Below are 14,877 nucleotides of genomic sequence, written 5' to 3'. Positions count from 1 at the left end.
AAAACCAAATTCAGCTCACCACTACCGTGAAGCCTGTGGGGAATAGAACTTAGGCTTTTTGTGATGCAAAACCATCACAATACTCAACATGATGTAATTTCAGTATGATTTAGTTTGAGTCATACCGAGTTGTAGTCATAAAAATTGAAATTCCATAGAGGAATATGAACGAGGTGCATGTGATGTGCAGCCTTAAAAATTATTTTCATAACAACTCAAATCAAGTATCTATTCTGAAAAGAGAACAAATTTTATCAATGTACATTTAAAATGATAGGAACACGAGAAAATAACAAAAAGCCTGAGATAAACTACCTGTAAATTCGAGCATAACTATACATCGCTCTCACCCACAAGCACAAAGATCTTGCAGCATAAGAAATTTTTTCAATTATTTCAGGTTTGAAATCTGGTTTTGAAACATATTTTCCAATTTTGTTCACTATACTTTCACTAATGTTGTCTTTATCAAACTCCATTAGCTCTTTCAAAAAATTTGGACCACCTGAAATGCAATCCTTAATGAATGAGAATACATTATAGCTCAAAAACAACAAAACGAAAAGCTTGCAAACATAATAAAACGCAATTTCAAACGACAGTGAAAATTATAAAAAAGTTATTAACACCAATGAAAAATATTAACATTTCACATCAAAAAGGGTTTGCTACTGATTTCATTAAGAATTGAAAGTGAAACTTTGCAAGCATACAAAATTTTTAAACCAAAGTATTGCTGTTGTATCTGTGGTTTAGAAAATGATCAGCAAGGATTTAAGCAAGTTATTCTTGACTGCTCTACTACTTAAAATTTTGTTGAATAATTAGTTGCTGGGTTGCATAATCCAACATCATCTGTTCAAATATATTCAAACTGAGAAGATCAATAAACTAATTCTATAACAAGAGAACATATATTATGTTTCATAAATATGATGAAGAAATTCTCTTTCACTTTTTCTGCATGTATCAGTTACATGAACTTTATACCTGGTGAAAGCATCATTTATGTTGTCTGTCTACTATGCTCTGATCAAACAATTTCACACAAGTTTTACTTAAATTGTTTTAAATTAGCATAACTGGAAATGATTTCCAGGCTTCCTCACCCAACTGACGCTTAGCTTCAGCCCAAGATGGTTCATTTCCACGAAGGATCATAACAGATTCCATAACTGTCTCAACCAACTCTGGTGGTTTGGGATAACTTTTTATCTCACCTACATCTTTCTTATTCAATGAAGAAAGAGCCTGAGAAGAAAAAGCCATTATTTTTTTTTTATTTTAACAGTTTCATTTTTGGCCTACATGAGTTATCATCACAAAAGGAATGCTTTACAAATCTAGGTACAGCAGTTAGTCACACTTCAAAGTAATTAAAATGAAACTTTGGTTTATGAACAACTCAGTTTACGAGTGGTTTGTATGATGAGCAAAAATTTTTAACAAATTTTGACTTTATAAACGAGCAATGATTCACATTATAGGCAAAAATTTTGTGCTTTGTTTACCCACTTTCACGTGATACAACCGAACCAATGGTTCTGACTTTCACCCACACACATCCTACAAGATTGAAGATAATCTTGTCCCCCCCCCCCCATTATTCAGTCTCAGTATGTCAAACGAAACAAAGTTCACCCTTTGAGTTATGGAAAAGCATTTCCACTTTAAGACCTTAAAATCATCCATGAAGCTTGGGATAAATTCACCAAGAGAACTTTAGAGAGCTCTCAATTCTGCTTGCAGAAAACTGGGTTGATTACGTTATTTGAGGAACAGGAGGCTAACAAGGAGGCTGACAACAGATGGCTAATGAACAGGAGTCACCAGTTGTCAAACAGATTGTGTCCTTGGGAAAATCCATGAAACTGGAGGTGAACTAATTTAATGTCATGTTTATGCCATTTTCGCAGAAATGAATAATTCTAACGAATCATTCTGGTTTCGTTATTGCCTATAGGAAAATTTGTTTAGATGAATGAGTTATTTGGATTACGAGCATGAATATTTTTTGCACAAAGAATTAAACACAAATAAAATAACCCTGTAAAACCAAAATAATCAGTGCTACTAGAAATAAGTTAAGATATTTTAAATAATCCTGTATGAAATATATATTTAAAAACAAATTAATTTACTCAATTAAAAAACAATAGTGAAAGATCATCTATATTGTACTCATTTTTCTCAGCTAATTATGTTCATAAACCAAAGTTCCACTGCACCAAACTTCTGTGTTAATCGAATGGTTAAAAATGTGGTTTGTTATATAAGCAGGGCCGCAACTACGGGAAGGTGGGGAAGGGGGTGTCCTGTGAAAACAAAATTTACTGATTTCATGATAGTGTCTTCAAGCATGGGAAAGGACTCAGTCCAGAAAAGTTAAAAAAATCATAACTTAGGAGAGTTTTACTTGAGCAAAAATCAGATTTTGCTTTAAAGAAATTTGGCTAGCAACAAATTTTTTTTCATTCGTCAAGCTCTGCTTTAAAGGAAATATTTTTATTGCCAGTATTGCCTTAACGTATGGATCCCCTGTGCATAAGGAGGCTCATGATAAAAAAGATTAATCTCAAAACTAGAAATAATGGTAAAATAAATAAAAACTGATAAAATCATTAAATTGTGTGTGGTTTTTAGACAACTCACTTTCATAGCTTCCAATAAAGGAGGCATTGCTTTTGCTAAATCTTTTTCAGCAGCTTCTGCCATCTTTTTGCATTTCGCTTCTTCTGACTTTATTTCCTCTCTTTGAGCAAATATAATCTGAATAGAAAAAAAATCACAAAACTAATACAATTAATTCACTACGACAAAATAAACAGGAAAAATCCAAGAATTACACATAAATAAAATAATCCTGTAAAACCTAAATAATCCTAACTACTAGAAATAATATACACTCGTTGCCATAAAAATTTGTGCACCCAGAAGTCGTCAAAATGAAACGAAATTTTACACACGTAAGTACTAGGTTGATATAAGTAAGTGATTAGAAAATCCAAGAAAAAGGATCATTTATTGCAGAAAAAAGTACAGATGAACAGAAGTTTTAGTACTCTGTTGGACCCCCCTCTAGCGCGAATGCACGATGCGATACGAGTGGGCATTGAGGCATACAAGTTCCGTATGATGTCCTGAGACATCTCGTTCCACAGTTGCTGTAAATGCGCCTCTAGTTCGACCAACCTCGTAGGGTGTCCAACTTGCGGTCCCAAATGATCCCAGATATGCTCGATTGGTGACAAATCTGGGGATAGAGCAGGCCAGGGAAGGGTGGTAATGTGGCGGAGGCAATCTTGTCACATCCTTGCTGTGTGTGGCCTAGCATTGTCTTGTTGAAAAATGGCTCCTGGGAGCCCTGCCATGAGTGGCAACACATGTGGCTGAAGGATGTTATGGACGTACCGCTGGGCTGTCATTGTGCCATGGATCAATATTAGGGGTGACCGTGTATCGTAAGCAATGGCACCCCATACCATGACACCAGCTGTGGGAGCGGTGTGCCGCTGTAAAGCAAAGGCAGGATTGAAGCGTTCACCACGGGGCCTCCACACACGAACACGATTGTCATCACTGCTCAAGTTGAATCTCGATTCGTCGCTGAAGACGACCTGGTTCCATTCCGTTGCAGTCCAATCCCGTCGTGCTCAACACCACTCCAAATGGAGGCGTTGGTGGGCGGGTGTCATTGGCAGCACACGTAATGGGCGCCGCGATACCGATGACCTTCAGCCAGGCACCTTGCGATGGTTTGGGAAGACACAGGGGCCTGTAGTGAAGCTGCTGCCTGTGTCTGGATAGTGGCCAATGAGGCAGTTGGCTCTACGCGTGCGTTTCGGATGATGTGACGGGCTTCTCGACGACTGGTCTGTCGAGGAAGTCCTGAACCTGGTCGCCGTGTAAATGACGTCTCTTCTGTCCACTGGTCCCAACACCTCCTCACAGTAAAATCAGAACGGCCTAGTTGACGAGCTACTCGCCGAGCTGACCACCCAGCTTCCATCATCCCGATGATTCTTCCCCTATCAAACTCTGACAACTGCTCATATGGTCTTCGACGGCGGCGTAACGGCATGCCTACCTCAGCATTTCCTTTGAAAACGATTAAATACACTCCAGCAAGCTCTGCTTACCTGTTTTATACTCCAAGGAGAACGAAGTTCAACGCCCTCTAGTGGCATTACGCAATGCGCAATCACGCTGCATTTCTAATCATTTTCATATTTGCCCGACATGTACCTTCAGGCCAACTTTCGTTTCGATCCCACAATTATTTCTTGGTGCGCAAATTTTTATGGCAATGAGTGTACTTTAAATAATCCTGTAGGAAATATCCTTATTTTCTTTCCAAAATTTATTGTACACATTTTTCACAGGTAATTGAGGATTTTTTTTAAATTCTGACTCATCAAAAAGTGTCTGTTCAACCTGGCAGTTTCAAGGCCAATCTCTAGTCTTTTGTAGCAAATTATTTTAATGATCATAAAATGGCATCTTTTGAGTGGCACAGTGGTATTTTAGAATATACAGTATGGTTGTTTTTTTATACAAGTATCATTTTCTTGTCTCTCAGCAAGTTGAAAGAAAGAAAAGAGGAAATTTTGGTAGTTTTCAATTTAAAACAAATTAAAAGAATCAATTTCAAAATCAGATTTTATGGCCATGCTACGGATTTTTGTTACTACGCTAAACTTTGTACCTTTTCTACATTTTTCTGTAATGCAGATTTTCCACATCACCTTTTGTTGTTCATCTGCTTCTCTTTTCTGCACAGAAATTTCCTCCAGACATTTATCACACTCTTTCTGGAATTCTGCAACTTGAATTTGAGCAGTTTTGAGTTCTTCTTTCATTATCTCCACCTTGACTTGAGTTTCTTCGATCTTTTCCAAACCTTTTTGTAACCGATTTATACCATTCTCTACTTCTGATGATCTGTCAGTTAAAAATCTGATAAAAAAAATCACATCGTAATCAATCATATGTGCATGTTCTCTATCACAACATTTTGAACAAGTAAGGAAATTTTGATGACAAAATCTACTTTTTTTTTAAGTTTTGAAAACTATGGAAAATCACAATGCTCTATTATGAATATGATGCTTAACTTTAAATATTGGATTTCAAGTCCAGCGTGATAATCTTTTTTTTACTTGTATTTTGCCCAAATACCTATTTTATAATGCAGGTAATCTATCAAATAATCACCCCACATTTCAAACAAAGGTGTTTGAGAATTCAAATTTCTATGAGATAATTTTTATATTTGTAGCAATTTATATTTGTATTATTTTTACATTTTTATTATTTTTATATTTGTATTTTTTCTGCGAACTTATCAATTTAACAATACCGATGAATCATATGGGATAGTCAATATTGGCAATTCATTTTGTCATGAAGTTTATCTTCATGAATGGAAGTGTAATTTTACTGCCACTTTAATTAGGTATAAATTGTCATTAACCAAGTTTCTATTTCAAAGGATGATAACAATTTAGAACCAATATATAAGATAAGATCAATCATAATTTGAACACAGAAATATTAGCTTATAATTTCTTTTCCATTACTTTTTGTCCCCATTACTCAATTGATTCGAACAAAAATAATCCAACATTCTTACTCAAATAACTCAACTCACTTTCTGAATGACTTGACAAACTCAAGGTAGCTTGCTGAAGTTGCATACACATTACGGTTAAGTTCAAGTTTGATTTTTCTTGCAAATGACACTACATTTTCATGAATGAAGACAAAAATGTTTGCTACAACAGGCAATCTCTGAAACATAGATAAAACAATGAAAAAAAGTGATTCTTAAAATTATAATTCCAAAACTATACTCAAATACGCATTCATGAATAATAATAGAATGAGTTTAAAATAAGAGATTGTTTTATTGCAATAGTTGGCTTTTATATCTTACCACAATAGACACTTAATTAACTAGAGATAAAGGGTTTGAAGTCAGATCATAGTTGCCCATCTAAACTGAGGGAAACTATGATCTATCACCATTGGACAATTTGCTATCATTTTATCCCCTTTCGGGATAAAAGAGTTTGTGCCAAAAGTGTGTGCATGTACACAAATCTTTAGGCATATCTGGGGTTACCAACTGTCCTCCTTTATGATGTCATTTCAAGCATTCTCCTACGTTTCCGAAAATTCATCCTCTTGTCGTCCTTTTCAGGTTTCCAGAATTTTTTTCCTCCACTTTGAAACATATATTTTTCATTGATATGAGTGTTTGTGTGTGTTTCTCCTCGCTCCATATGCATTCACCAATATTTGTTGAAATTCCCAGAATTTTTTTCTGTTTTTGCTTTTTTTTTTAGCAGTTATGTTTTAGAGGTGAAAAAAGTATTATTCTGTGGCTAATGTTATTAGTCGGAATAGTGGCACCATCTATTGTGGAAATTGGGAAAAGGGATGCTTTTAAGGATGTATGCGCCAGCGTTCTCTTTTCTGTTTTCGAATCTGGTAGCCCTAGACACAAGGCCATAATTAGGCAGGTGCGACAGGTGCACCCGCACAGGACCCACTTATAAGGGGTGCCCAGAATGGGCCTAAATGGGCCTAAAAATGGGCCAGAAGGGAACTAAATTCAAATTCTTGTACAGGGCACAGGAATAGTTAGCTACACCCTGACTAGGCATATCTAATATGGTTTGTGCTGTCATCTGTATTTGAAATTCTGAGTGAATTAACAGAAGTCACCCCATACAATCAGATCATGGGTTAATAGAGACAATTCTCAAAAATGTGAAAAATAAAAGTCTTCTAAATCATAGGTAATTTTAACTATCAAAAACTATTAACTATCAAACTATCTAATTTTCAACTATCAAACTTTGGTACAAAAGGTTAAATATAAGCATTGTGCAAAAATATTTTCAAATCAACAGTTTGAATAACTTTCTTACTCCTCATCATGCTACATCAGTGAAATGTGTACATAACTGATCAACGTTAGTCTGGACGTGTCGCAATTGATAGAGGTTCGGTTTATTGACGTTTCTACTGTACATTACTGCATAAACTCCCTTTTTTTCCAAAGCATATTTAGCATTAAGCATATTTAAAGTGGGGGTATTCAAAAATTAAAAGGTTAATTAGCTGAATGAATCAATTCATGTGAAAACTAACTCACTTTACAGTTCCCAAAACAATTTATACAGCCAAAGATTATTTGTTATCCACACATTTTGGAATAATTTTAAAATCTATTGCACTCTGAAAAATATAAGAGTAACACTTGCTACATACTTCTTCAGGTGGAGAACCCAAGTTGACTTTACTAAGATATTTCAGTGCGATGGTGATCAGGGCACCATGAGGCCATTCTTCATACCAGTCAATGGAGCAATAGTTAACTATTCCAGAATAATTCAATAAATGTTCCCTACATGAAAATATACAGAGAAGGCAGATTATGATATACAATTAATGCTTGTTATAATAACTACCCATTGTCCTGTGGAAAATGGGCATTGTATTGGAAGGTTGCTGTACCGAAAGGAAAAACATACTGGTTATTCATTATATAAAAACATTAGGGGCTTATCCCACCTCGTAGTCCAAATGGTTGCTATGACGTGGGGTTGTTATAACGAGCATACTGTATATAGTAAAAGTGTTAGAGGATTTTTTTCTTGCTGAATAAATGATTTAATAAATCACTTGAGTGAGAGAAATTGACATAAAAATACAAAAAAAATTGTATGGAAGTTTTTGTGCAATAGATAAGAAAATAATTTCATTTAAAACTTTATCATTGAAAAGAACTTATGATGCAAGACTGTTTCCCTTCAGAACAGTGAAATTCAGATAGAGTCGACACTTAATATAACTACTATTTGTTATTGCAACCATTCTCTTATAATGTTATAACAACCTATATGATAAGTCCCAATTATATTTTCCTATTCATCTCTTGTTACTTTCTACCTAATATAATGATCCACAAAGACTGTTCAATCCAATACAATGTTTGAACTCAGCTCTAACTTACTTTTTTCTTGCAAAGAAATGAATAAAATCAGTCATAAAATGTACATGAAATTAACATACATTACATATTGCTCAAATTATAACAAAATGAGTGACACAATTTTTTATTTTTTCCAAATATTGAATTATGTTGAGAAGTTAATTTTCTCTTTCAAACTTTCTATGTACCAATCCTCAATATAACATCCATTTCCCATGTAATGATGACTAAACCAAGAAAAAATATTGTTGTAGAGGGATCATCAAAGTAGCAATACCTCCTCCTAACCAGAACATGACCCGCCATTCTATCTCAACAGAGATATAAGCAAGAGGTCAAAGACTTGGGCGATGCTGGAAAAAAGTAGCAATACCCACAACTTTATTAACACTATCAATAATCAGGTAGTGCAAAACACTCATGTTATCAGTTAATCTTGGAAAAACAAAGACTACTAACAAGTTAAAAAATATATTGAAAGCAATGTTGAATAATATATTAAGAGATATCGTCACAGCAGCAGGGCTCCCACTCAAAAAATTAGAAAAAGTAGGACAGGAGAGGGTACTCCCCTTAGGCAACATAATCATGGCATAATAAAAAAAATCCCGAAAAATTTTTTATTATTATTTTTTTATAGCACTATTTCAGTATCCAAGGATGATGCCACTCTCCGCTATCCATACAGAGGTTTTTAACAGCTGGCTGACGTGAAGATAATCGAACCCATCGATAATCGTGGGTTCGATTCCCCGCAGGAACAGTTGAATTTTCTCTCTTTCCAAAATATATCTTGGCATCAGCCAGCTGTTAAAAACCTTTGTACTATTTCAGTATGCTGTAAGATTGACTCAAGATAAAGCAAAATGACAGAAATGGTTACAAAAACAATTCTTAGCCAAATAAATTATTAGCAACCACACATAAATCTTTTGTCTTTCCTCACAATACACCGTATATTACATTCTTTTTTCTTTTTTTTTTTGGTCTTTCGCAGTCAAGTCTGTCACCTCTCTTCAACAATGCACACAGAAAATTATGAAAACATGTAAGTTTTTTAAGAATGACGCTTGTTTGAGATCACTTTCAAAAGCAAAGTGCAAAATGTGTAAATTACAAGATCCAATATAAATAAGTCAAGGTGGACCATATGGTTTTACAGTGTTGTGTGTGTGCAACCCTTTTTTTAAAAGGATTTGTTGAAATTTTAGTGTTCAATGCCAGTGTAATCGTTTTCGACAAATGAAACATTTTAATTTCTAGCTCTTTGCTGAGCATTGCAAATATTGTTTATGCCTCTGCATGCTCTAAAAATACAGAAGACAACTGAATGTCATTGGGTAGCATCAGAATCACCAAACCTATGTACCCAACTGCTTTGTTATACAAACTGTTGTTTCACCTATACACAAAATGTGCACCATAATTTTAAATATGATTTATTGTTACTTAAGTAGGACAAAACCGAGAAAGTATGACATTTTACCAAAAAGTAGGAAAAGTAGGATGAGTGGGAGCCCTGCAGTAGTTCAAAATCTCTTTAAAAACATTTTTATGGAGGTATTTATTGCAGTACAAGATATTAAGAGAAGTTTATCATTAGGTTATGGGCATTTCCAACCAAGATTTTCAAACGCATAGAAGAGATTTATCATTATATCAAGTGGCATTGTAGTGGTGTTTCACTGTAGTTCTGAAAAAAAAAAAGATAGACATAGGCCTACACATTTTCCTTGTTTAATATGTAGCATAAATGTAAAAAACATTGAGATTTATTGAACCAACAGGATTACTAAGAGGTAGGAGAAAAAAACCACAAATAATTATCATAACTAACCTGAATTTTTTACTATAGCTATCCAGAGATATTACCATGTGCAAATATGTTCTGGCATACTGAACAAAATATTCATGAACTTCTCCTTTTGTCAGTTTGTTTGCGAATGATGATGATATGTTAGCATAAATCTGAATAATGAAAAGAATAAAACTCATAAATTCATTTTTATCATCCATTCAGTACAAGCACCAATAAATAATTTAATGCAAAGGAACATGAAGCCAACAAAGAGGTTCCTAAAATCACTTTCTAGGATTAAACCAAATATTTGCACACACCAACTGCTTCTAGTATAGATTTTCTTTCATACAGGTTTTCCCTGTCAATTATGTAATACTTCTTCAATTGGTGGCCATAAATTATTTATAATATCAGTGTGTTTTGCATGTTCCACACTGCCATGTCTTCCGTATTGAAGTGAAAGTTGCAGATGCCTAAATTTTCATGTTTAGGTAAGTAGCATGTTGAAGTTCTTCCTTTCTCTCTGTGGGATGACATTTTAGAATGGGAGATTGGCTCGCATTTCTGCCTCAAAGTCAGAAACCACAGGAAAACTTCACCCAGCAACCACATTGTCACGTACGGGTATTTAAGCCAGGGTTCTTGCAATGAAAATCCTTCACACAACCACACACACACACAGGTTATACTAAATCTATGCTAAAACATTTTTGAAATTTTGCCACACAAGTCATAAATGTTGAACTAGTGACAAATTCTATGCAGAGAGTTGAAAAAACTTGTGTATGGTACAAAAAAATGAGTGAGAAAAAAGGATGATAGTGTAGAAAGACTGTGAGAATATGTATGTATGTAGAACCAGCAATACATTTTTTGGCTATCGTTGTTTTTTTTTCATATTCATTTACCCCCTCCTTTTTTTTAAATGCCCTGATTAGCTGTAAAATATAATATAATTGACTTATAAATTGGCTGTATAATTTGGGTATAGTAATCCAAACAAAATTTACAATTATCAAAACTCACAGATTCTAATTCATCAGGAAGGAAAAGTCCTGGAATTTCACCATTAGTAAGGATATCATTCACATATTGTACGAAAGTGTCATCGACTAGATTGACATCTGTTATCAAGAAAACAACAGGCGTCCTCTTCCCAACTGCTAAACGAAGTACTTTCTTTAGATCTGGAATATCAAAAAAAATATTTTAATAAACCAAAACTACTTTTTTTCAATGAAATAAAATCTTTATGCATATTATGAATATTTGACTGACATACCATCCTGGAATTCGGGAATCCAATATCCTTTAGTCATCTTGATCCTAAATAATGTAGCCCCCAGAATATGTGACATTAAATTAGTTAGGCTCTGCCGTCCACTGCCAGTTTCTCCCAACAACAACATGTTGCCACCAGGTTGACCAATGGCTCTTGCTAACCGACAAGCTAAAATGGAGAAAAAAATTTCAGCCATGATAAAAGTGTAAGGGAAAGACAGGTATTTCCTTGACGAAAGACCGCACTCTCCCTTGTTAATACGACAGATACAGGAAACTGGATAAGTGAGGAGATATCAATGTTTCAGGAAAGGAAAATTCATCTCTCCATGAGGGCAGAGATGAATTTTCCTTTCCTGAAACATTGATATCTCCTCACTTAGCCAGTTTCCTGTATCTGAGGTATTTCTTATTCATTATTTTCTTATTAATGCTTCATTGTATGCTTTATTTATTATCAGATTTTACTTCATTTTCATATTATATTTCTCTCTCTCACTTGTATTATGAATTTTTTATTAGAATTTTGTTTCATTATTAGTAGTGTGTAGATCTTTCAAAAAAAAATTTTTTTTTTTGCAAAGTTTATGTTGCATTGTATATATATATATTTATGAATGCTTTGATTTAATTATTACTTTATATATTTATATGCAGTGCATGCCACTTAATGTGATCGCATCAGAATTACTGTCTTTCGAGCCTGATTAGTTTATATCTACCTCATAATCACTTTCTAGATATATCTCCATTTCACTTTTATAACGTTTTTGAACTATTTCATGTAAAATAAAAGATTAAGCAAAAAGAAAATGCATTACAAAAAAGGATGCTTAGACTTGAATGTTTTTTAGTGCAAATGGTAGGTGTTATGATAGCAAACTAAATGCTCTGGACTTTCCAAGAGCACATATTTTCTGTCTTCATGTATGAGACATAAAAATAAGCTGATCAAATCACAAATGGATGAGGACACCTATGAACCCAACTGAGTAATATGAAAATATTATACATAGTGTAATATGAAAAGATCTTCAGTTTTGATCTTCATGTAAAACTTCCAATATTAGATAATGTTTAACAAACAATTTAGATAAAAACTATGTTATTCATACATGTTATTACCTAAATTGTCATACAAAAATATAGATAATAACTGACTTTAGTCTGTATCTGTCATAGGTCAGTTTTTGTTTTTTTTGTGCTTTTTCAGTATTTTATAAAACTTATCTTTGAATTTTGGATAGTACTTAGAACGAATTAAATTATTTTCTATAGAAACCTATGGGAAATGGCATTTTGGCTTAATGATTCATTACGGTATCACTGCATATGTCCGTTTTTTTCATCTGACAATGCAACCTTGGGAATAATTAATAATTTTATAATAACTTTTACCATAGGCGGAGATAGGAGATAGACTTGGAAGGCTGGGGGGCACGATGATGATGTCAATTCATCTATACATATATGCATTAGATCAGTCGACTTCACCTTGGATGCTGGGAGGAAATGCCCCCTCCCTCCCACGCCCCTCATATCTCTGCCCATGACTTTTACCTTGCTTCTCTATTTTTTGCCGTAACACATGACCATCATTATTCACAGGATTTCAAATACCATATACTACTATTTTTAACTGTATATTTTGAAATTTTGTTTGGGTCCATGTAATTTGACAAAACAAAATGTAATGAATAGCATCTCAGCCATCTGTATCAAGTTCTTATAACCAATTATTTAAAAAATAAGAACTGTAGTTGAATTTTTTTCACAATCCTTATATTTTTTTATCAGTTTAATACACCTAAATGATATATTAAACTAATGTTCTTCATCATACGGCACAGCAAACTATTTGGTGATGTGTGTGTAGAGTAATTTAGGGTGGTATTTACCGACATGGTTTAAACTATAGTCATGATTTTTGGATAGGAGATCGACACGGATTGGTTAAATCCAGGTTTTTAACCACTCCATGTCAATCTCCTACCCAAAAATTGCGACTACAATTTAAAGCATGTAAGTGAATACCCCCATTAGTGGCCCTTAGGCCTCAAGAAAATGATAAACGAGGCCAGTGCTGTGTCAATGGTTGAAGGCACCTGTATTACACTTTTTATATGAACACTTTTCAAACAGCAAACTTACCATGAACAACTGCGCTTTCGAAAAATTCCAAATCATGAACAGAAGCATCAGTTTTTCCACTAAATTTCTTTTGATTTTCAGTAAAATAATTCTTCAATATTTCCAAGTCAAGAACTTTTTCGTAAAAACCATCCTTATTCATGAAATTCACTAGGTAATGAAAGAAAGATAAAGGTTTTTTTTCTTCCATATCCACATGTGCATTAATTGTAAATTTTCAAGTAAAAAATTATTCAACATGAACTAGAATTGTCATTTTCTAAAAAACTATAACTAAGCATTATACAGTTGAGCCTCATCTAAATAAAATATAAGAAATGCAGTGATCATTAACGTTGGACCTATTTGTAGTGAAATGGACCTGCCAGTTTTATCAAGAACTGTAGTGCCCCTAGTGAAAGGGGGGGACAAAAATCTAGTTTGCTCCTCCACATAAAAATCCTAGTTAGCTAACACTGTAGTGTGGACACAAAATTCCCTCAGCGGAAAACCTAAACACTGCAAAACAAAATTAAATTTCAAAAATTTTCAAATCGAATTTGCTATACAACTGTTGATAAGGAGCCGTTCGAGTATTACGTAAGCAAATGTTTAGCCATTTTTACCCCCCCCCCCCCCTTGTCAGCAAAATTTCGTCATCAGCTCTGCTCCTCTCATATTTTCATAAAGGGTGGTTGATGACGTAAACATTATTCAAACCCCCCTCCCCCTTGTCATCAAAAGTCAGCAAATCGGACCCCCCCCCCCATCGATGATGACGTAATACTTGAATGGCCCCTAACTATCCATACAAATTAATAAAAATGTGAGTGCTCTTATAGAACATTCATATAAAATACTTCACAGAAAATTTTTTCCAAACTACCCCTATTCTTTAACGTAGCAGTTTTCAAATTATGCTCTGCGTAGACTTCTTGGGACTCTGCTGCCACTCTGGGAAAATAAATGTGTATGTTTCTCAAATAAAGAAAAAGTGGCCAAAGGGCTCCTTAAGAAAAATTGATCTCAAAAAGAGATCTGTGAGTCAAAAAAATGAGAACCACTGCTTTAATACATCCTTTTTCAACTCAGGGTATGTCTTATTATTGAAGATCGTTTTACACGCAAATTACACATTTTAATTTTTTCCCATTATTATACAAGGTTTGTTCAAAAAGTATCCTAAGTTTCCATACGTAAACCAATGAAGCTGGGGAGGCATGGTTAAGTGTACATATGTAGGCATTCCTAGTGCACATACTTGAATTTTTACCTGCCTGCAGAAGCTGTTAGTTGCTGATGAATGAGGAAGTGTGAACGAATGCTGCCATATTTTCGTTTTTCACAAAATAGCAGGGAAAACTTGAACAACACTATCGAATGCATTAAATTCAACATGACAAGTGATAGCATGCTTTCCAAATTTGCATTTAGTAAGCCTTATATGGTTCAATTCCCTTCTAGGGAAGACTGAGGCATTGCTCCAACTCACAGTGATAGAAATCTTATTTGGTATACTGAAGGCTCTAAGCTTGGAAACAGTACTATATCCTTTAGGTGGCTACATTACTGTTTTTCAGGCTGAAACCTTTGCATTCCTCATATAATATAAAATTTGCATAGACAGAGGTTTCATTAGAAGATGCATTTTTATATGCTCTGA

The 14,877-nt window shown here is 34.2% G+C and overlaps 1 protein-coding gene across 1 annotated transcript in view; it reads right to left on the bottom strand.

Annotated features, from left to right (window-relative positions):
- kl-2 (dynein heavy chain 2, axonemal kl-2) overlaps positions 1-14,877 on the bottom strand; it is a 118,637-nt gene that overhangs the window by 47,870 nt on the left and 55,890 nt on the right. The window contains exons 32-41 of the mRNA XM_089234511.1: positions 13,236-13,385; positions 11,086-11,253; positions 10,830-10,990; positions 9,840-9,970; positions 7,279-7,414; positions 5,651-5,790; positions 4,746-4,956; positions 2,653-2,769; positions 1,110-1,251; positions 316-505 (exon numbers count right to left, since the gene is read on the bottom strand). Of these exons, the coding sequence (XP_089090637.1) occupies positions 316-505; positions 1,110-1,251; positions 2,653-2,769; positions 4,746-4,956; positions 5,651-5,790; positions 7,279-7,414; positions 9,840-9,970; positions 10,830-10,990; positions 11,086-11,253; positions 13,236-13,385 (1,546 nt within the window). The remainder of the gene's footprint in view (positions 1-315; positions 506-1,109; positions 1,252-2,652; positions 2,770-4,745; positions 4,957-5,650; positions 5,791-7,278; positions 7,415-9,839; positions 9,971-10,829; positions 10,991-11,085; positions 11,254-13,235; positions 13,386-14,877) is intronic.

Source organism: Pholcus phalangioides, unplaced genomic scaffold, assembly GCF_987345545.1.
Source record: "Pholcus phalangioides strain wild (caught in Gottingen) unplaced genomic scaffold, Ppha-v1.0 ptg000008l_1, whole genome shotgun sequence".
In the NCBI taxonomy this organism is placed as follows: domain Eukaryota; kingdom Metazoa; phylum Arthropoda; class Arachnida; order Araneae; family Pholcidae; genus Pholcus; species Pholcus phalangioides.
This window is presented reverse-complemented; position numbering and strand designations above follow the sequence as displayed.